This window comes from Rhododendron vialii, chromosome 8a, assembly GCF_030253575.1.
Source record: "Rhododendron vialii isolate Sample 1 chromosome 8a, ASM3025357v1".
In the NCBI taxonomy this organism is placed as follows: Eukaryota; Viridiplantae; Streptophyta; class Magnoliopsida; order Ericales; family Ericaceae; genus Rhododendron; species Rhododendron vialii.
In genome coordinates this window covers 33,616,549-33,639,478 of record NC_080564.1, presented here as the reverse complement: position 1 = coordinate 33,639,478, position 22,930 = coordinate 33,616,549, and the positions used below count along the sequence as shown (strand labels likewise).

The 22,930-nt window shown below is 38.5% G+C and overlaps 2 protein-coding genes across 8 annotated transcripts; one reads left to right on the top strand and one right to left on the bottom strand.

Moving 5' to 3' along the window:
* Positions 1 to 994: 994 nt before the first annotated feature.
* LOC131299224 (uncharacterized) lies at positions 995 to 10,728 on the top strand. 6 transcript variants are annotated; one of them, XM_058324848.1, is made up of 10 exons: positions 1,001 to 1,325; positions 2,856 to 3,659; positions 3,743 to 4,182; positions 4,836 to 6,557; positions 7,285 to 7,396; positions 7,487 to 7,576; positions 9,177 to 9,242; positions 9,328 to 9,423; positions 9,765 to 9,929; positions 10,474 to 10,728. In XM_058324848.1, the coding sequence occupies exons 1-9, from the start codon at positions 1,182 to 1,184 to the stop codon at positions 9,885 to 9,887; spliced, it is 3,597 nt and encodes a 1,198-aa protein (XP_058180831.1). In that variant the 5' UTR covers positions 1,001 to 1,181; the 3' UTR covers positions 9,888 to 9,929; positions 10,474 to 10,728. The 6 variants fall into 6 exon arrangements, with proteins under 6 accessions (XP_058180835.1, XP_058180832.1, XP_058180831.1 ...); XM_058324851.1 differs by lacking the exon at positions 10,474 to 10,728 and having other exon boundaries at positions 1,002 to 1,325; positions 3,743 to 3,855; positions 3,907 to 4,182; positions 9,765 to 10,293; XM_058324849.1 differs by lacking the exon at positions 10,474 to 10,728 and having other exon boundaries at positions 1,000 to 1,325; positions 3,746 to 4,182; positions 9,765 to 10,293.
* An 8,275-nt stretch (positions 10,729 to 19,003) lies between these two features.
* LOC131299248 (protein IQ-domain 26-like) lies at positions 19,004 to 22,930 on the bottom strand. Of its 2 annotated transcripts, none has more exons than XM_058324887.1 (5): positions 22,684 to 22,930; positions 22,185 to 22,627; positions 21,126 to 21,598; positions 20,006 to 20,212; positions 19,004 to 19,822 (listed from the first exon to the last, which is right to left on the bottom strand). In XM_058324887.1, the coding sequence occupies exons 3-5, from the start codon at positions 21,522 to 21,524 to the stop codon at positions 19,250 to 19,252; spliced, it is 1,179 nt and encodes a 392-aa protein (XP_058180870.1). In that variant the 5' UTR covers positions 21,525 to 21,598; positions 22,185 to 22,627; positions 22,684 to 22,930; the 3' UTR covers positions 19,004 to 19,249. The 2 variants fall into 2 exon arrangements, with proteins under 2 accessions (XP_058180870.1, XP_058180869.1); XM_058324886.1 differs by having other exon boundaries at positions 22,185 to 22,623.

Sequence of the window (22,930 nt, the reverse complement as noted above, 5' to 3'; positions counted from 1 at the left end):
TGTCACTGCGACTTACCGGGTGAAATTGATTCTCAGCCAGAAATTTTCGGAATCGCCAGTATGCTCCGGTAATCACCGGTATTGTGAACGGAACGGAATTTGACGTGCAAGGTTCCGGTCAATCATAAAAACGGTATCTAACGGCCGGAACGGAACGAGATTCAAATCCATGGTACTGTACACCACAATGTAAGTTAAAAGAAAAAAAGGAGGTACTCAACAGAAAAGTGCTTGCCATTTTGTTGTCGTTAACGTTTTTGTCGTTTAATGCATTTCTTGCTCTATCTCCAAAAAAAAAAAATGTTCTTGTCGTTTAACCTGTAAAATAATAAAAATAGAAAGTAGTTATCAGTTCGTGAAGATGTTATGATGCTATAAGTAATTATTCAATACTCTCAGAGTATATCAACAATATATTTTTTCCTCTCACATAACATATGGGTCTCATATGTGTCTTCCATGTGGGCTTTACGTGTTATGTGAGAGAATAGAGTATATTGTTCATATACTTCAGAAGTAATAAATAATTTTTGTGATGCTATTGATTTTGCACTATATAAGTACAATATTGGACAAAAAAAGAGAGAGAATAGAATAGAAGCTAGGGGCCGTAAATAAATCGAGCAGCTTGCGAGGTCGAGGTGGGCTCATTTACTTGATTATGTACTATATAAGTACAATACTTGAAGAGAGAGAGAGAGGGAGAGAGAATAGAATAGAAGCAAGGGTCGTAAACGAATCGAGCAACTTGCGAGCTCGGTTCGGTTCATTCGACAAAAGGTTCGATTCGACTCATTAAGAGAGGCTTGATTTAATTAAAAGAGGCTCGAGGCTCGTTTAATAAATAAGCAACCCAATCTCAGCCCAGTCTATAAATAAAAGCCCTATATTACGTGGGCTGAAAATGGATAACTAACGTGGTTTGGGACTTCTCGTGTGTACTGTAATACCCAGAACGGTGATTAGTCGACATGGCCCACTAGAACAGCCCAAAACCCTCCCTCGCCTCTCTCACTTCACCTTAAACCCTCTCTCTCTCTCTCTCTCTCTCTCTCTCTCCTGCGATTTATGCTCGCAATACACTCAAGTGACCGATGCACAACGAACCTGTGATGGTTCTACGTAAACTAATTGTGTTAATTCCAGGTGAAGGCGTTTGAATCACTCCTTCGAAAATCTTAATGGCAACGGCTGCTCACCTCTTTCAAAGAAGCTTACATGCTGCCACTGCACAACTACCCAACGCCGCTGCAGCAGTCAATTGTTTCTCCTTCAGAAACTTGGCCACCGCGTGGCCGCCACGGCTTCACCCCATCACGTTGAAGGTCCTTACTTTTCTCCAACATTTATTATATGTATATGCATATATACTTGGACGCTCAGGCACACGACGATGGGTATGCAAATCGTGTTATCGAAAAGATGGGAAGTGAAAAATCTTGAATTTTGATTAATCTATAATGTAATCTGGGATGTGAAAGTAGAAAAGAAAAAATCTTTAATGCAACAGTTATTTGTAACGTCTATCACATGATGTGGGGCGTTACAACTTACAAATAACCATTGCATTGAAAATTTTCTCGTAGAAAAGAGGGGGATATAAAATACGAGGTGGCATTTCCTTCCTTCTTGGCAGTTTTTCTTTAGGAAGTTAAGCTCAATTCAAGATTTTCGTCATTCCATCTTTTACGTAAGCACACGATTTGCACATGCATTGCGTGTTTAATCTGTGGTGTGTTTAGCATTTGCGTAGGAATATTGTGTTAAGGTAGTACAAATTGATGTTAAAATAGAACTATGACAACTGAAAATAGATGGATATAGTTTTCTACGTTTGTTTTTCTTTCAGCATTTTTGGATGAAGGGCAAGGTAGGGGATATTGTGATGTACGGAGTAGCACTAACCTGTTCTCTAGAAAGTTAATCCCTCCGTCCCAAAAAGATTGTCAGATACGCAAAAGGATGACTTATACAACATTCATTTTTATCAATGGAAAAAGATCAAACTTTTTTGTTGCAAATTGAAAGAAATCTTGATATCTGATCACTTGAAGTTTGAATTTTAACGATAAGAATGCAGTCTTTTTAAGTTTTCTCGTTTGTGTACTGGAGTCTTTTTGGAATGGAGATAGTAATGCACAATAATGGAATGGGCATGCTTATTTTCTTTCTAATGAGAGAAGTTAAACTCAAGGTATAAACTTTATATCCAACCCATAAGCTTAAGCTATTAGGTTAAGAGGTTTTAAAATTATATTAAGGTGTAAATTTCACCGAATCCTCCTGAGGTTTTTCTTAATGACAGATGCCCCGTCAGGTTTGAGCAATGATTATAAACCCTTGGTGGTTTCAATGTTCATTTCACTTGACCGACATCCCAACTAACAACTGTTCGACCAAACAAGTGATGGGGATTAAGCTATTAGGTGTAGATGTCCCAACATTATAGTAACTGATCGCCCATTCTATACCAAAGCAATGCGGGATTGTATGCCTTAACACTCAACATACGCCTTCCACAAGCATTTAGCATGCCCATTTGTTGAAAAATAGAAAATCTCTTGAATGATTACTTTTGAGAATTAAGTTTGTAACCTGTCCTAGTTTTTGCTTTAATGCATCACGTAATCTCTTTTTTGTTCAATCATCCCAAATTGGATGAGAGAGTGAGAGAGAGAGAGATTTGTTCGAGTAGTGTTTTTGAAAACTGAAGTGGGTTAAAAGGGCCTGGAACTTTTTATTATGGAAAAGAGTATTTTGGTTTATATGCAAGAACAATGCCTTACCTGTTCTTTTGTCCTTTGCTTGTCATGTTCTTCGGTGTTTCCAATTTTTTGGTCGAATTGTTGTTACAGTTGCAGAACGGGGTGATGCAGAATCACATTTGCTCTTACTTGCCAAGTTCAGCTTTTTGTAATGGAGTTAACTATGAAAATTGCTTCAAGCTGAAATTTAAACAGCTAGGGGTATCTTGCGCGATAAAAGACAATCAACTAAGGGTTCTCAGACCTACATCTGTACAAAATTTCCTTACTTTTAGAAGCTTAGGTGTTGATGAATCTAAGAGGGCCCTTACCAGTCAGCCCCAAATTAATGTTGTTGGATATTCTAGTAGTGTGGTGCCTTCAGGTATGTTTGGTTATGGGATGAGATCGCCTTATTGTGTTGATTATGCAAAGAGGCATTTTTCTCACGTTCCAAGAGCAGTAACGGATAAAAATGATAAGGTTGGTTTTAGTGATGGAAGGAATAATGAGAAAACTTCAGCAGTCAAAGTTTTCAATAAGCATTGGAAGCAGGCAAAGTCATTTGGTGCTCACAAGAGGAACGAGGCACAGCGGAAGAATGCTTCTAACTCGACGGATACACAGTTAAAAGGTACTGATATGGTGAACTCAAGAGAGCAGATAATGGGGAATGGAGTGGAAGATGCAAGTTTGGGACCTTCTGTTTCAAATTCACATGTTGGCAATAAAAACAAACTCTCCGAAGACAAAGGAAAACACAAGCAGCAGTCAAGAAGCAAGAAAAGCAAAGGACAAAGTTGTGGCACTAATGCTGCTATTGATGCAGCAACTAAGCCAGAAGGTTCTGAAAAGGTTTCTCAAGCAAAGATACCCAACACAACGGCCAAAAACCAGTCTTTACCTGCTACAGAGGTTGGAAATTTTCAAACTTGTTTAATTCTCATGCTTAGTCTTTATCTCCTAGCAATATGTTAACTAATGCTGCAGCTTTTCAGAAGAATTCTACTACAAACAGTAAACCCCTGAAGGTACTTGATAGTTCTGTTTCAACAAAGCAGCAGTGTCGAAGTATAGCTGGGAAAAATCATATTGAGGGGAAATCAACTAATGTGTTTAAAGTTACATCTGAAAAGGAGTCAACAAAGATTAAAAAAACTCACCCAAGCAGCAAAGCGGAGGCTCACGAACAAAGGAGAATGCAGCCATTGTATCCTCCTAGGGGGAAATCTGTTGTGGTTGTGGAGTCCGTCACTAAGGCAAAAGTAATTCAGGGCTATCTTGGTGACATGTTTGAAGTTGTACCTAGCCATGGTCATATTAGAGACTTGGCTGCAAGGTCAGGGTCTGTGCGTCCTGATGATGACTTCAGTATGCTATGGGAGGTTCCATCTACTGCCTGGACTCATCTTAAGAGTATCAAGGTTGCTCTTAGCGGGTATGATGTTTGTTTTCCTTTCAATCACTGGTATCAGAACATTTTCTTTGGGCACACTAGTAGTCTGAGAACAGGCGTTTATATTCTTACAATCATAGTTGTTGGAATGATGCGGAACACAATTCGAAACGAGTTTCAACCAATTTGAGTTGAATTGAAAATTAAGTGAATCTTACTATTCAATTTGTGATAGACTCTGATTCAGTTTCGTTCCTACTTTTTGTTTGTGTAGAGCGTAACATGACGTCGTTTTAATGTTGTCACCTCTCTATTAAGAAATAACAGGGCATCGACTAGTTATATTGATTTGGATGGTACCATATGTATAGGCTGATATTCAATCGAGTTATAGGGTTTTTTTTCCCATTTCAACCAATGTGTATTTTTATGCACATATATTTATAAATATAGAAAACCTGCAGAAACAAAGCAAACCTTATGATTGCAACTCAATATTTTAGCAAAACAATTAATGATTCTGAATTTTGACATCAGTGGTTATAAACTTATAACCAACAGTTCTCCTCTGGCCTTTGTGAATCGCCTCTGAAGGAGTGTGTATGATTCCGTTCAAGACCTTTTACCGGTGCTTGTATATCTATTTATCATTTTTAAGTAGGATATTTTCTCACTTGCTCATCCTTGTATCTCAGTGCAGAAAATCTTATTCTTGCATCAGATCCTGATCGTGAAGGAGAGGCTATTGCTTGGCACATCATTGAGATGTTGCAGCAACAAGATGCTTTACGTGAAGGTATGACTATAGCAAGGGTTGTCTTCAATGAAATAACTGAGTCATCCATCAAAAGTGCATTGCGGGCTCCACGTGGCATTGACGTTAACTTGGTTCATGCTTATCTTGCACGGCGGGCTCTTGATTACTTAATTGGATTCAACATTGCACCCTTGTTATGGAAGAAATTACCTGGTTGCCAGTCAGCTGGGCGAGTCCAATCTGCTGCTTTGTCTCTTATATGTGACAGAGAAATGGAAATCGACCAATTTAAGCCAAAGGAGTATTGGAAAGTTGAAGTTCAGTTTAATAAAAGGGGAAAGGGTTCAATAACTAACAAAAACTCCTTTTCATCATATTTGACCCACTTTGATTCCACAAAGTTACTCTCAATTAGTTGTCAGACAGAAGCGAAGAACATGGAACAGAAGATAAGTTCATCAAATTTTGAAGTGGTTGCATCTAAGAGAAACAAAATTAGGAAAAACCCTCCAGCACCGTATACAACATCGACATTTCAACAGGATGCTGCATACAAATTACACTTTACGACAACATATTCAATGAAACTGGCACAAAGATTATATGAGGGGGTTGAGTTATCAGATGACAAGGCAGCAGGATTGATAACATACCCCAGAACAGATGGATTCCACATTTCCGATGAAGTTATGAAGGACATTCATGCCTTGGCTATTGAAAGATATGGACAGGACTTCGCCTCAAAGACTCCTCGTAAATATTTTAAAAAGGTAAAGAATGCTCAAGAGGGTCATGAGGCGATTAGGCCCACAGATATCCGGAGATTACCTTCAACACTTGTTGGAATACTTGATGAAGATTCTTTGAAGTTATATGCTCTCATTTGGGCTCGTACAGTGGCATGCCAAATGGAACCCACAAACATTGGTCACATAAAAGTTGAGATTGGAAATGCTGATCAGTCCATTGCTCTTCGATCAACATGCTCAACAGTTGAGTTTATTGGGTACCAAGCAGTCTACAAGGATCTGGAAGCTAAAGCAATAAAAAACAATGAAGATGGAAATGGTCGTGATGAAGCTTTCAACATTCTCAATAATCTGAAGCCAAAGGATATGTTGAGTGTTGCTGAAGTGGAACTCATGCAGCACCATACACAGCCTCCTCTGCGCTACTCAGAGGAATTATTGGTGAAAAAGCTGGAGGAGCTTGGCATAGGAAGACCTTCCACATATGCAAGTACAGTAAAAGTTTTACAAGATAGAAAATATGTGACCATACAAAGCCAACTACTATTTCCAGACTTTCGTGGTCGCATGGTGTCTGCATTTCTCTCCCACCATTTCTCCGAGGTCACAGATTACAGTTTTATAGCTGATATGGAAACAGAGCTCGACAATGTTTCTGCTGGATTGACTGAATGGAAAGGACTACTTGGAGATTATTGGACAAGGTTCAAAAAGTACTGTGATCGTACTGCTAATGTCCATATTCATCAGGTGGAGAAGATGATGGAGAAAACATTTGGGGATTTGTTGTTTGGTTCTCTCCCCTACAAAAGCAGGAAATGCCCAAGTTGTTCTGAAGGCAAATTGGTTTTCAAAGTCAGTAGGTTTGGTGCTGCATATTTTATAGGCTGTGATCAACACCCAAAATGCAAGTGAGTATTATCTTGCATGATCTCATATGTTCTTTCCTCCCCATCTTGGATGTGGTATATAAGGAAACACTACTTGCTACTAAAGTAACTTGGGCTTAAGCATTTTGGGCCAGTGATTAGAGTCCAACAAGTTACTAAGGCGAGCTAGGGGTGGGTCGTTACGTGTAGTGTATTAGAATTACACTAAAACCCTTGTAGTATATTAGCACAATTTTCTTGCAAAAATACATATTTAACCGCGATTAATACCTCATAGCTGCGTAATTCTCCTATTTATCTGGCCGACTAATCATCCCGGCGCCTAATTCAACGCCTAGGCCCCTAGTTGAGGCGGCGGACCACCGCCCAGGCCGATTTTTTGAACAACTGAGAATCTATGACAATGATGCCCTCCATTGATTAGATTAATTTAGTCTGGTAGGAAATACTTTATAAGTTATTTTAAACTTCTTTAGGTTGCTATAGGAAACAAACTTTGTTGATAAGGTAACTTTTTGCTATTTTGATTACTTCCAACTGCTTGAGTGTTGAGATTCTGCAGGTTTATTTTTTGGACATTGTATGGTGATGCCCTCAATTGATTGGAGTTAATTTAGTTTGGCAGGAAATACTCAGTATAGGTCATTTTAAAACTTCTTTAAGTTGCTACAGGATACAAACTTTGTTTATAAGATAACGTTTTGCTATTTTGATTACTTTCAACAGTTTGGGTGGTGCAATTTTCCAGGTTTATTGCTAAGACATTGTATGGTGATGATGAGGAAGTGGATACTCCTCAAAATGAGAACACAGTGGAGCCGCCAAAATTGTTAGGTCTTCATCCCGACTCAAATGAGAAGGTTAACTGTTATTTTGTATGAAGCTTTGTCATTGTGAGTAGTGTATTCTTTCTTGTAATGCATGAATTGGAAACTATCCATAACTTTCAGATTCTCTTGAAGAATGGTCCTTATGGATGCTACATCCAGCTTGGTGTGGACAGGAAGGGTTACTCACCTAAAAGAGCTTCTGTGCCCCAGGTATGTTTACATTAATTTAGTATGACTATTAAAATTTTGGAGCCTTGTTTCCGGATCTAATGTTGTTGACTCGTCATCTCCGCCTACGCAAGTGCTTGTGTTATCTGTCTTGTATCTTTTGGTTCTCAATTACTAAACTAGGGATGATTATGTGGCCTCTATTGGTAGCTGAGGATATTTTGGCTGTTAATTTTCTTCTCAATCCTTTTTTCCAATTAAAACATAAGTAAAAGATGCACACACAACGTAATTTTCCTTACATTCAATTCCAAATAGCATATAAAATACTCCATGTTTTCTGTATATAGAGTTAGGTTCCGGTGAGGGATCCCTCATTTTATTAAAATGCGGGACTCCCCTTCCCGATTGAATTTCGATAATCCGAGCCGCTCAAAGTGATCAGAACGTGATTTTAAGGGTCCCCGTGAGAAATCAACAAAAAAAATGACCGGGAAGGGCTTCATCCGAGCAGTTTTCATTGAACGGTTCAAAAAAAACTGCTCGGATGACGCCCTTCCCGGTCATTTTTTTTGCTGATTTCTCGCGGGGACCCTTAAAATTACGTTCTGCACACATTGAACGGTTCGGATTTTTAAAATTTGATCGGGAAATGAAAGTCCCTCATTTTAACAAAATGAGGGATCCCTCACTTGAAAATTCCTCTATATATATATATGGGATGGTTCAAGGGACACCCAAAAAAACACCCCAAATCTCAATCTCATAGTTCCCGATCAAATTTTTATGATCCGAACCGTTCAATGTGTGCAGAATGTGATTTTAAGGGTGCCCGCGAGAAATTAGCAAAAAAAATGACCGGGAAAGGCTTAATTTGAGCAGTTTTTATTTGAACCGTTCAATAAAAAACTGTTTGAAACTGTTCAGATCAAGCCCTTCCCCTTCCCGGTCATTTTTTTTGCTGATTTTTCACGAGTACCCTTAAAATCACGTTCTGATCACATTGAGCGGCTCGGATCATCAAAATTTGATCGGGAACTATGAGGTGTTTTTTTAGGAGTTTTTTTGGATGTCCCCAAAACCGCCCCGTATATATATATATATATATATATATTCATCTATGTAACTGACAGGTCAGATACTTGTAAAGTTATAATCATGTAACTATAGAGTGTCGAAATAAAATTCCGTTATCATAGTGCCTCTCTTGAAAACCATAACTTAAACAAGTGAATCTTCAACTAAGGATTTTATATAACCACACTCAGTTATCTACTAATTATATAACTTGCATGATTTTGTCTTTCCTTTTTATCCTTATAGAGGTAATTGTTTGTTTTCCTCAAGGGAAGTACCTAAAGGATATTGCATTTGATCATGCTGCAATGACTTGGTTCCCGAAAATGCTAGCTGTGTGTTTGCATTTGAAAATATGGCTTATGTAGGTGCTCACTTAGAGGAAGTCTCTTGGGGCATCAAGGCATTCAATGGTCACCCACCAAAACGAGCTGGCCTCCTTCCTTAGAGAGGGAAAGAAAAGAGCCTCAGGGTCCTCATCATAGTTTTTTCATATCCACATGCCTAATGCATATATGTTTTCTGATATTAAACTCGTACAGGATTTAAACTTCTCTTATTTCAGGTAAAACATATAGATTCCGTTACCCTTGAAGATGCTATCGAGTTGCTGCGCTATCCTGTGACATTGGTATATCAACATCAAATTTATTTATTTATTAATTTTTCTTGAGTTTTTGTAATAATGAAACTCATTCTGCCCAACTTCATGTTAGGGAAAGCATCCTGAGGACGATCGCCCAGTTGAGATAAAGCTTGCACGCTTGGGATTTTCTATCAGACATCGGCACACAATTGCGCAGGTGCCTAAGGTAAATCCTCTTTGTTAAGCATACCTCTATTAACTGTTTGTGATCTTAAGTAGTTTTTAGAAAGAAGAAAGTGAAGTGAAGCATAGGAGATGCATGTGCAGGAAGCATAAAGTTCTCCGTAGAATGTGGACAAACATTAGAATTGAATATTTTTTATGAAAACTTTACTTATCGATTGGCAGCTCTAGGTTTAAATCTTTTTAATGGCCATTTTTCCCATTCCTACTCGTGCCAGTGTATTTGATTTCTTGTTTTTGATATAGGTCAACCTTTTTGTGGTTGTATGTTTCTATATATGTCATCCTTATTCTCGTTCTGTGTTTCTGTATATGTCAACCCAGAACATGAACGTAAGTGATATAACCCTAGAGAAAGCATTAAAGCTTTTGTTGGGTAAAGATGTAAAAAGATGTGGCCGACCCAAGAAGAAACCAAAGCTTGAGGAAGCCATCGAGACTATGTGAGCAACGCATATCGATCCAGAGTACAAGTGATTTAAACAGAAGGTAGGTATGTATATAGAGAGAGACATCCATCTGCAACATCTCATGCTTCTCCAATCCTTTCGTCGGTCGAGTGGAATATCTGTTCATTTTTGTTGTAAAGTATGTAAGAATCGTTAGTCCATTTTTGCAGCTCTTAAGTTTTGAGTCCTGTGCACATTCTGCTTGTTTTGGGTTTTATTTAATTTTTTATATCGAAGAAGATAAATGAGGCACCGGAATTTCTTATCAGGGCAAGGAAAACAAATTTGGTTATTTTGGGCACTCATCTATGTTCCTACTATCATGATAAGTCACTTTGAACTAATTAAGACGACATGTTTGTTCTTGCTTTTTTTGCTTTGAAAAAAAGGTTGGAGGATTGAGCGGCCAACGTAGCTAGCTCCTATGGGTGTAACCATCAGAATTCTAGTGTCCTGGGCTGTGTCTGGGTTCAGGGTTGGTAGCTTTAGGTCTGTAGAGTCTGTTATGTTTTGGGGTCATTTAGTTGGTCAGTCTTGTGGGTCCTCACCTGTCTTGTGTCTATCTTGGATCCCTCTTTCTTCAGTTGTAAGGGTCTTTCTATTGTTGCCTGTTCGTGGATAATCTTTGATGCCTTGCTGCAAAGCTGTGGGTTCTGTCTTGGATGCTACCTGCTGCTCTTTTCAACTCCAAATTTTGGAGGGCTAAGAACTTAACTGGTGTTTTGCCCGATGACTCTTTCAACTCCAAAACTTGGAGGGCTAAGAGTTGTACATAGGCTGCTTTCTATTGATTGGAGATCTGTTGATTAACCTTTTGTTGCTGCTGTTAATGACTTGTATGTCAGGGCTTGTTTGATAACCTAAATTCAGCACTTAATACTGAATCAATTAAGTACTAAGTGATTCAGTAGGTTTGATAACCACATTTCATATTACTTAACAAATTAAGTACCATTTAAAATATAGGCTAAAAACTTGAAAAAAATTAAGTAGCTTTGAGCTACTTAATTCTGGCTGAATTTTTGTGTACTTACATTCAACCGTCATACCACCACCACAACCACTTCCACCAACACCTCCACCACTCCACCACCACCACCACCACCACCACCTCCACCACTACCACCTCCACTACCACCACTCCTCCTCCACCACATCACCACCACCACCACTCCCTCCACTACCACCACCACCACCACATCACCACCACCAACTCCACCACCACCACTTCCTCCACTACCACCACCACCACCAGCTCCACCACCACCACCACCACCACCACCAGCTCCACCACTCCACCACCACCACAACTCCACCACTACCATCACTACACCACCACCACCACCGCTCCTACCACCACCACCACCGCTCCACCACTCCACCACCATCACCGCCACCGCCACTCCCCCACCACCACCATCACTCCACCACCACCACTTCCTCCACTACCACCACCACCACCAGCTCTGCCACTCCACCACCACCACCACCACTCCACCACCACCGCCACTCCACCACCACCACCACTCCACCACCACCACTACCACCACTCCTACTACCTCCACCACTCCCCCACCACCACTCCACCACCATTACCAAAAGTATATTGTGACCGTTAGTAAATTAAGATAGAATTGGAACAAAATTAATTCATCATTTTTTTTAATTCAGTACTTAATATATTTATCAAACAGCTTTTCAGCTTAAAAATTTCAGCATTCAGTTTTCAGTACTTAATTTTTCAGCTTTCAGTTTCAGTTTTCAGTTTTATCAAACAGCCCCTCAGTTTGATGCATATCCAGTCTTGCTTGATAAACTACGGATCTTGTTGCTCCTCTTTCCAACTCCTTAGTCTTGGAGGGCTAAAAGAGGTCTAATGGACTTGAAGTTATCTCTGGCTGCCTACTTGTGCTGCTTTCTTTTGTGTAGCTTGATAAACTGCTGTTTCCTCTTGTGAACTCAGTTTTTGGAATCCACAACGGGTGTGCTAACTAGTGTGTTTAATTATGTTAAGACTTAGCAAACAAAAATGTATTTTTTGTGCCACAATGCTTGCATTAGTTTGTGTGCTAGAGTGTGTCAAATCTTGTAGTGTGCTAGCATGTGTGCCAAGTTTGGCAACTATGCTAGCAAACAATAAGTGTCCTAACACATATTTTAACACACAAATTTATCGAACTCATTGTGGATGTTCTAACACACTACTATATTAACAATGTCTAACACACACTTGTGGGACCCATTTTTATCCTAATACACATTTTAACACACAAATACACCAAACCCCATTGCGGATGCTCTAAGAGGGCTACTGAATACTAGCCTGGCTGCCTACCTATGCTGCTTTCTATTGTGTAGCTTGATATACTGCTGGTTCCTCTTCTCAACTCCTAAGTTTTGGAGGGCTAAGAGGGCGATCTGATGCTCCTTTTGCCTGCTATTCTGCTGTTGCTATGTCTTGACTCCTGGCTTCCGATGTTGATGCTGTTCTTGCTGATGTTCGCTAGAGTTTTGCTATTGGTGGTTCTCGTCAATGTTGCTACATTATATTGCGGAGCGATACTGACTGCTAATGATACAAGCGATCTTTGCTGGTGAAAGCTTTTGGATCTGGATGAATGCTGTCTCTACTGGATTGCTTTTGGTGATGTTCGGGGCAGTCTTGGCTTAGGGCTCATTCAATGGTTATTGAATGTAATTTTATTTTGGCACTCCAGTTTTTTATAATCACTCCATTATTTGTTTTTTAGTGTTCAAAATACACTTGGCAAAAACACTAAAAGTCAAATATTGGAATGTGATTATCAAAAATTGGAGTGCCAAAATCATTGCCCTTTTATTTTCTTTTTCTCTTTCCTTTTGGCCCTTTACAGTGCCCAATTTATGTGGTCTGTATTTGGTCTTCCTCGATGTACCCTTTGTTGAGTTTCTAATAAAATTTTGTTGCCTATCAAAAAAAAAAAACCATCAAAATTCTAGACCCGCGGCGGATCTTAGATGGCATAAGTCACCCATAGGTTTCCGTTAACCGACCAAGGAGCAAGCATAATAAGCCTCTCTCGTACGGCTCTGTTCACCGGACAACTATTGCAAGCAAATTCGACCCTGTGATCGTGTGGTTCAGACCCTAAGATTGCATGTTCTGCTTATTCAGGAGAAATGAAATGCTGCCTTGAGATTACAGCAAAGCCTTTTGAGACTTTGTAGACAGGAACACCAAGGAGGTTTTGTTGAACTCTGTCATGTAAGAATATCAAAACTGCAGATACAAAATAAAGGGTTGAAAAGAGGCTATGTGTAAATAGCGAAAATGTCTGCCCTACGGTGTTTGCCATTTACTGTTCGGACGGCAACGAGACACGAATTCCACTAATAAGTAGACCCATGTATCAGTTCACTGAAGATGAAAATAAATGTAACCCAAAAATAATACTACAAACTAAGCCACTAAAAGGACAAAAAAGACAAAAACATTACTCAAGTTAACAATGGAAGTCTCCCGGACACTTTGTTGTTGACAAATACGAAAAATACCTATATTGGTGTTTCTGTTCATATTCAGTCATTATTATTCGAATAAAACGAGAAACTGATCTTCGTCCCTCTAGATTAAAAATACATCTGAACAATTTGCTACAGGTGGTGGATGCTATTTCGGCAGCGGTGGCGACGAGCGGTTTGATTTGGTCGGGCAGTGATGGTCACGGAGTTTGGTCAGCAATTAGGGCGGCTAGGGTTTCGGTGTTTGGGCTCTGGCTTCTTGTGTTCAAGCTTGGTCCATAAGTCTTTTAAGGGCTTTGTCATTTTAGGTGTTTTGGGTTTGGCCCACCTGGTGTTTTGGATTTTGTCTCATTTGGCTAGATTTCCCTCTCCCGATTTGATGTACTCTATGTCGAGTTTTCTTGAAAAAACTTTTTTTTCTATGCAGGATATTGAGGGGATCTCCCTTTTGGCTTTTGCCATCCCCTCCCCAAACCTTGTTATGGTGGATGGTAATTTCCAAAACAGTCCATCTTCTCAAGATGGAAAGCCCCATTCCAAGATGGTCAAAAGTGGGACGTTTTGGTCACTTCTGTTTGTTTGAATCTGCAATCGAAAGAACTCCCGGATGACAAATATGGTCTGGCTGTCATTTTCGAACGTTAAAATAAATAAATGCAAATTTAATGCCCAATTTGACCAAAACAACCAAACCCCTAACTTTCAAATTCTGCCCATATATCTCTCTCTTTTCAAAATTCAAAGTTTCAAAACTGTTAGCGTCCATATTAAACTAATCTCCTCGATTTGCACTAACCAACCTTGATTTTTACACTAATCAAAGGGATATTAATCTATCTTTGGTATTTTAATTTGTGTTAATTTATTATTGTTTCTGTATTTTATTACTTATTTTGAAAAGAAAGAGAATGTGATGACGAAACCAAAGCCGTTCGACCAACCGCAGGAGACTTTGCAGGTCATATATTGTAACCAGTGCTTAATTAAGAAAATAGTATTTGGTGTTGCAATCAGAGGAAACATAATACAATAATTCACGCAAACCTAAATCATTTTTTAAATGGAGTAATATTAAGTTAGTTGTCTTTTACTTAAGTCTTACAAATTCTGTTTAAACTAGGAAGGCTAGACTTTGTTTGGAATCTATGGAAAATAAAGGAAATGAAAGAAAAATTTAAAAAAAAATTCCCTCCTCTTGTTTGGTTTAGAAAAGAAAGTGAGAGGAAATTATGAAAAACTAAGTTTTGAGCACAATACATTCTCCTCTACATTTTCTTCACACTTTTCTTCTCAACCATTTTCCTTTCCTTTCCGTAAGATCCAAACGGACCCTTATTCTGCTACTTGACAATTTTGTCGCAGGGATGATTGTGCCCAGAGTTTCGGTGATCTCTCGTCTATGTCAATCTGTCATTAAAAAATCGAAATTTATTTTTTTAATAAATTATTTTTTCTTAGTTAGCTTACAAACACTTCGACTAATCGTAGGAAAACAATCACACCGCCATTTGTGAGACTTCCGATTAAAACCAGAGCAAAACTCTAGTTGTATGGAGTCTATGGACCGACTCCAAAAAGATTGATACTCTACTTGAGAGGAATATTAGAGTATTTTGTTCTCTAGTGTTTGAATGATTATGTTCAAATGAATACGACAGGTAAATTCTGTTCTCATTGTGCTACTATATCGATATTTTTTGCGAACAATTTCATTTACTAACCCAAAGAAAAATGGATTGTAAGAAATTGTAAAAGATGGGTCCCACTTTGTTTTTTTACAAGTCTTTGAGAAAATTTTTATCCTCAATAAGTTTCTTTATTTATCTCTCCCTACTCATTATATCAAAAAAAAATTCTCGAAATCAAACAAAGTGCTCTGTACTTGTTTGTGGAAAAAAAAAGAATGTAACTGCGAAGATTTCTTTTGTTAAGTCTATAGAAAATTGAAGGGAGGTGTAAGGGCGTAGTTAGAATTTCATTAAGCTAATGAAATGCTAAAATTTGAAAGCGCATAAAGACTTACGTAGGGCTCGTTTTTATGGTTTTCCCAATCATCTCGAGGCGAGGCTCGTTATGGGCTCCGCTCATCAGTAAATGAGTCGAGTTTGATCTCAATTTTAAACTCGTTTAGTAAACAAGCAGAGCTTGTGTTAGTTCTGACTCGTCATTCGTAAAATCTCATTTTGTTCGTAGCTACTTGGCTTGTTAATTTACAGAGGCTTGTTCAATAAACGAATCGAGCTCAAGCACCTTGATACTAAACGAACCGAGCTCAAGCTCAATTATTTGGACTTGACTTGAGCTTGAGCCGAACTAAAGCTAAACTAGTTTTGAACGAGCTGAGCTCGAATACTTCAAAGCTCGACTGGAATCGTTTGCACCTCTATATACATACTCCCTCCATCCCATAATATTTGTCCGATCTGCGAAACGAAAACTACAAAATAATGCATTTCTTTCGAGAAAAAATTTAAATTTTTTTCATAAGTTAAAAGAACTCTTCGAGATCTAGTAAATTGTTGAATTTTTTTTCAACTTTTCTTACAAAAATAGTATTATTTTTACGTCTCTGTTTTGTGGACCGGATAAATATTATGGGACGGAGAGAGTATAAAATTAGCCACGGGCAAAGTGTTAAAAACCCTCAAAATGCATAAAATAATAGTAATAATAATAAACCCTCTTGTTTCTAGTGAATGGGAGCGTGTTTGGAAAAGAAAAAAATAAGAACCGATGACCTTTAGTAAGGGTGTTGGAATTAGTCACATTAGTCGCGCAATTTTCTAAAATGTCTTGCGCTCTTATTTTTAATATATTCGCAATGCACTCGCATTCTTGATTCTTATTTTTTCAGAGTTTTTGATTGGATAGCGTTTTAAAAAAACAATTCTTAATTCAAAAAACACTCATTATTTCTACTTTCAATTATTACTCACATCTATCTTCAATTATTATTTTTATTTCTCTATCTATTTTTTTTCAATCATTACTCTCATTTCTCCTTCCACTCATAATCCTATAAAATTTTTAAATTTTTTTTCGAAAGCTCATCCAAACACAATATTAATAATTTAAAATACAATTCAAAAACGTTTTTCGTTCGCGCTCCCGCTCCCACTCGCCAACGCTCATCAATTGAATTACTGTAGGGACGCTCATCAATTGAATTACTGTAGGGACGCTCATCAATTGAATTACTGTAGGGTACCTGACTTGGGGTTGGAACGAGGGGCAACAGTGGAAAACATAATAATTGTCGAAAGGATAGGACATGACTCTTATCCACACACACTGCACGAAAATGTCTGCTGTAAGGCATGGCTACTGGAGATAATAATTCACACAAGGACAGCACTGCCCCTCATAAATTGGAACCTAGTAAAAAAAGGAGGAGTAGGGCAAAAAGACTGCAAATTTCAAGAGATCCTCTCTCTCCCCAGAACGCAAAAATCACATCAATCAAATCAAAGCACTAATCATTACTGGTAAGGAATTTAAGATCCTTTCTACCTGCCCACTCCTCCCATTCTAGGGTTTCCTGTGCTAAACATTTATGTGCCTACGTAAGATCCTTTCTACCTGCCCACTCCTCCCATTCTAGGGTTTTTTGTGCTAAACATTTATGTGCTTACGTACCGAGAAATTTTTCTGCTATTGAAATTAAAATATACTCTCGGCATATATGCTTAAAAAATTTCAAGACAGAAAAAATCGGACCCCTGATTTTAGAACCTACTTGTAGCCCTAGATAATACTCTCTAGATGTGCGTATATTAATACATATTGTCTTTCTTTCTTTCAAAGAAACAAAATGAAATTTTAAAAAGAATAGATGAGCAACTTCAACAGTTGTCAAAATTTCGTCAACTCCACCAGAGTCGTATTATATTTGGCATCAAGATGCTTTTCAATATTGTTATAACAAAAAAGAATTTTTTTTAAGATTAATGAGTGTGTCAGATTTTATAAAAACAATTAATGAGTTCAAGAAAAGGATTCGTATGGGTCTTAAATTCTCCAATGAGAAGGACTATGAGTTTAGCCAAAAACAGTTTCTTTTAAGATATCTACGGTCTTTTCATTCTTAATTTCCTCCCCACCAGAACACAAAAGTGAAAAGATGTTTTTCTTTAGTTCATTCTTTTCTATTTGTTCTTTTTAGATACCGTTTTCCTTGCATAATTGTTTTTTAACATCGTGAATTCATTCAAGAAGTCATACAACATCCACAAAGGGGAGTCATAACTGAAACAAAGAAAAGAGCTAAAACTTATATATCACAAAAACCGAAATCATGACAGTGCAAAGCTGAGCCAATGTAGTTTGGGTATAGTGGTAGTCAAACAATGAGAACGTCCAAAATCCTAACAAGCCATTAAAATGTGAATTTTGATTCCTTTGAATTACTCAATTAATTAAAACTACTTAGAAACTATTCTTTTGTCCTTGTTTCATAACCCATTATGAATACTTATTTTTTAAGAAAGCAATTTTAAACTAAAAAATAATGTGTTTATGTAAATAATTTTGCTAGTAATATAGATCTTGTTTGATAGAAACGATACAAAAAAAATCAAAAAATTATTTTTCATTTACATTATTTTAGAGTTTAAGAATATAAAATAACTATTTATTTTTTAAAAAAATGTTCTGAAACGGGATCACTCCCACTTCCTTGGGAATATATAACCTTTTACGCCCTTTATGGAATAAACTTGACCTTTGACAAAGAAAATCTCTTCCTAGTCAAAAATACATTTTCTGTTGCAAGAAAAGCAGCAGCCCATGCACACCTTGAAAATTAGTGCCCTGTTTTTCACAACACTGGCTCTTAATAGGTTGGTGGGACTAGGAACCTTTTTCGTTAAACCACGAGCTTTCCCAAATTGCCCTGAAATCTCTTTTGGGGAACCACTTCAATTTTTCTCCCACTTCATGACTTCTTCATGTTCATTTACTTGCTTATCAATATGGCCTTATTGATACCCAAGACCTTAGTTCTCCTGTTTTCCAAATCTGTTCTTTGTCTTTGCATGACAATGGAATTCGGGGCATTTTACGCTCGCATCGACTTATTTCTATACAGTCATTCTTGCGGTCCACGAGTAGAAGACTCGGTTAAATTAAGCCTTCTATATCTGACTCCACAAAAGTTGATACTAGTCAAAAAGTTTCGAATAACCTAAAAACAATAATCTTGATCTAAGGCCAATTTGTCGAGGTTATTCGTAACCTGTTCTTGTTGATAGAATTCCTTACACCCCACTAATGCCATATTAGAAAGTATTGTTGATAGAATTCCTTACACCCCACTAATGCCATATTAGAAAGTATGACCGTTTCTTTTTCTGCAGAAGTGTACAAGGGTGTCTAACTGAGCTAGCTCCGCTAAAAAAAGAGAGTAAGCATCTATTTAGTTTTTTACAGTACTACCCACCCACTAGTGGAATTTGTGAAGGAAGGAGGAAAGTGATTTCCCTATGCATATCCATGTTGTGTTTTTTCTCTTACATGTTCTTCTCATCTTACTCCCACAATTTCAAGATCCAATAATTAACAACATTAATACAACCAAGAACAGGACAAGCAAGAAGATAAGCCAATTAACAAAGATTTTAAAAAACTCTCAATAATTTCATTGATAAAAGCATTGATTGACTTGATCAGACACTATTGGAAGAATATTCACAAACAACCACTCTGTTCTATCCTCCTATTGATTCTCCACCATAAACAACAGAGTAAAAAAGAAAAAGGCTCAAAGAACTACTAGTAGGACCCTACTGCTATGTTTCCATCCACCCTCCTCAAACCATCTCTCAAATTTCCTATCAAACACAAGCTGAAAAACCAAACTTCTCAAAATTCTAAATCCTCTTGAACTTGAGTGCAGGACCTCTGCATCCTTACGCCGCTCAAGCTCGCCCTCGACTCCATTATTTCGTTCAGCGAAAGCCTCTTCTTGGACCCCGGCTCGGGCCTCTGCTTCGGCGCGCTCTGGGACCTCACCTTCGCCCTGAACGATTGGGTGTTCGACATGTAGTTGGGGCAGTTGGAGTAAGACCGGAAGAATCCTTCCCCGCACGAGCTCTTGGCCGGCGTTACCGGCGCGTTGGACCTGGTGGAGTTGGCGAAGCGAGGGGTGCTTTGCGCGGTGCAGCATTTGAACTCGTCGCCCGTGAAGCTCCATTCGTAGTGGTGAAGGTTTCTGCAATCGGGGACGGATATACGAGTGGGAACAGGACATGGGAAAGAGGAAGAGAAGTATTGGTAATATGAGTCTTCACCGGAATCCGAGATTCGCCTTGATCTTGATCTAGGCCTGTAGGTATCAACCTCAACAATTTTCGGACTTCCCTCGTAAGCGTTTAGCGCATTTTCAACCGATAGCCTCTTGCTATGGAATTCGCTCCTCGTTTCATCGAATCTTTCCTGAAAACCAGGGAAACCAAAATCAATGAGAAATCGAAAACGAACCGATATTTTCATAGTGTTCAAGATGTTGCGTTGACCGTCATTCCGATCCGCTGTCGCACTGCATTTTGAACACTTTATGGTAAAAAGTTTTTTCGACCTATAGTTTGGAAAAATAGGAAAATGTGAAGCCATTCTAACCGTGGATCTTCGAGCACGATTTTCGGGGGCGAATCGGCTACTTTTGTTGAGCAAACGAAGAGCTCTCTGGGATCGGACCGATGCCTGAGCTCGAATAAGGGCGTGCATGCTGTGGAGAGTTGCGGCGGCTCGTTTTCGGACGAGGTAGCCCCTAACAAGTGCTTGTATTTTCACTAGGCCTTTAAGTGCTCGAAGGGCTTTTCTGGCCTGAGAAGAGAATGTCCAAATTGAACTTTGTACGTATTCAAAGTGAATGGAAAGAAAATGGGTTTTGTAACGCTTTGTCTAATTCAAAATTCAAACTAGTGAAACAAATACAAAAAAGACAAAAACTTGGCACCAGTTTTGGAAATTAATAATGGAAATCAGGGCAAAAAAATAAACAAGGGAATTGGTAATAAAAGATTTCAAATTTCAAAACCTGAACCTTAAAATGGGAAAGAAGAATGAAAAAAAGGAAAAGGGGGTAATGTCAATCATTGGCCTAAACATAGAAAAAAAGGTGAAATATAACTGTACAGGACTGTTTAGATAGCATGTTTGAAGTACTTCTGCAACTTTAGCAACTTTTGGAATCGAAAAGCAAGAAAATTGTTTCAAAAAAAAAAAAATTTGCATTAAACATTCCAATTTGCTGCACCAACTATATCAAATGCGGAATACAACTGAAATCCACACATTGCTTAAAACAGGAAAAAAGACACAAAATGTGTAGGAATACAACTTCCAGACACATCTGCGTCTGGAGCCGTTCAAAGTACGCGAGACCACGTGCATCGAACGGCTTTGGCCCAGTTGTATTCGTAGTTGTGTTCCTAGCATTGCTCAAAAAGAGAAGAACAAAGACCTTGTTTGTTTTGGAATTTTGAATTTAGATTTGTACGTAATAAGTATAGAGAGAAATAGAATAATGATTAGAAATAGAAATTATGATTGAGGAGAGATAAAGAAAAAAATAAGAGTAATGATTAAATAAAATAAAATAAAAATTAGAATTCAAAACCTTTAAACGAACACCGTGTTTGACATATTCAAATATCCATTTCAAGATTATGAGTTTAAGCAATACGAGATTTGAAATGAAATGGAATGAAAGAGATAAAAATGAAAACCCACTTACCAAATAACCTCTAAAAACAGACTGAATCCTGATTGCAGCCCACTTCTCACTCCCACGACAAAACAGAGTTCCTCTGTTTCCTCTGTTTTGGCTAGTGAGCCTTACAACAGCCACCGCGGCATGCGCCGCGGCCACGGCGGCGTCGGCAGCTGCCGCGGTCGCCGCGGCCACGGCAATTGCGTGATTGTTCTGCTCCTTCTCCGACTCAGAAATGTAAGATCTCAACCAACCAGCTTCGGTCGCTGGAGCGTTGGCCTGAATATTCAACGGTATCTTACTCGACTTAGCGAAGCTCCACCGCTTTTTATCTTTCCTGTCACCGGAGCTTGAAATCTCCGGTGATTCCTTCTCTTTCTTCATACCCAACAAGCCCTTGAACCACCTTGTTGCTTTCCCCATCTCCTCTCTCTCTAAAACTATTGACTGGAGAGGCTAGAGAGAGAAGAAACAGAGCGGTGGTGTGCAGTAAATCCCTATAAGAGCGGTAGCAGTAGAGGGTTTTGATTAGAATCTTTCACAATGATGCAAGCAGAGAGCTGAAGAGAACAGAGGAGAGTGTGGTGGAAAAGATTAAACAAAAGGCATCAAACATTAAAATACTGTAATATATATAGAGAGAGAAAGAGAGAGTCTAGGTTTTTTTTTCCTCTTTTTTTTTATTGAAATTTTCCCTCTGACACTACCTCGTGAAGGAAGTATATTAAGACAAAAAGGTATCGCAGAAAGAAACAGATTAAAAGATTATAAAATTGGTAGCAGATTGAAACAAGAATTTTACTACTACTGTACTGCCTTGAAAGATTGGAGTAGTAAAAATTTGAAAAAAAAAAAGAGGCCCAAAAAGTTCAGACATTACCCAAGTCTCAAATTCACAAAAAAGTGAAAAAAGCAGAAAAGTTTTTGAATATCCAAATTCTTCCAATGAGAAGCTCAGAAAACCCACAAAGAGCACAATCATTTGTCCCCTCCATCTACTTTCACAAAAACAGTCAAACAAACAGGAATTATGAACAGTGCCCAACAAAGTGTGAGAAGTAGTAATAATCAATCCAAACTCACCTCCTTGAATTCAAAAAAGTACTCAATGCCTACTCTCTCCAATTAGAAACTCACAAAATACCTTTACTTCCCGCTCTCTCTCTCTCTCTCTCTCTAAATTTTACACTTTCTTTCACTGCCTCTCTTTCTGGAGCGGCGTGTAGTATGAAAGATGCCCGGCCAACTGGGTCCTCAGCGGCTGACACTCTATCTCGTGAATCTCTTTTGAGTATGAAAAAACCATTTCTTTTCTTCTTCTTTTTTTTCACGTTTCTCTATCTAAACCCATCTCCATTTCTCTCTCTAAAACAAAACCCATCTCACACCTTCTCTGTCTCCCCTCAAAACTGATAAAAGATCACTCTTTTATTGAATTCCCAGTCAGAAGAAAACAAATTGCGATATGGGTCTCAGAGAAATAATCCCTCTGATTCCTCTCTCTCTCTCTCTCTCTCTCTCTCTCTCTCTCTCTCTCTCTCTCTCTCTCTCTCTCTCTCTCTCTCTCTCTCTGTGTGCCCACCATTAAAGCACATATTGTACCATCCGAAAAGGACTGTTATGTCGCAGAGCAGAGAAATCTTCCGGATGAGAAAAAATTTTCATTTAATTTCGTGAGATTCGCTCAGGAATCTCTGGCACATTTTGCTTGCGCAGAAAATCTCTGAGATATTTACTGGTAATATTTGCTTGTTGAACAAAATTGAAAACGGTGGGAACCAGTAGGTATGAGGGAAGGTCTGGGTCGTATATGGAAGAGACAAGGACAA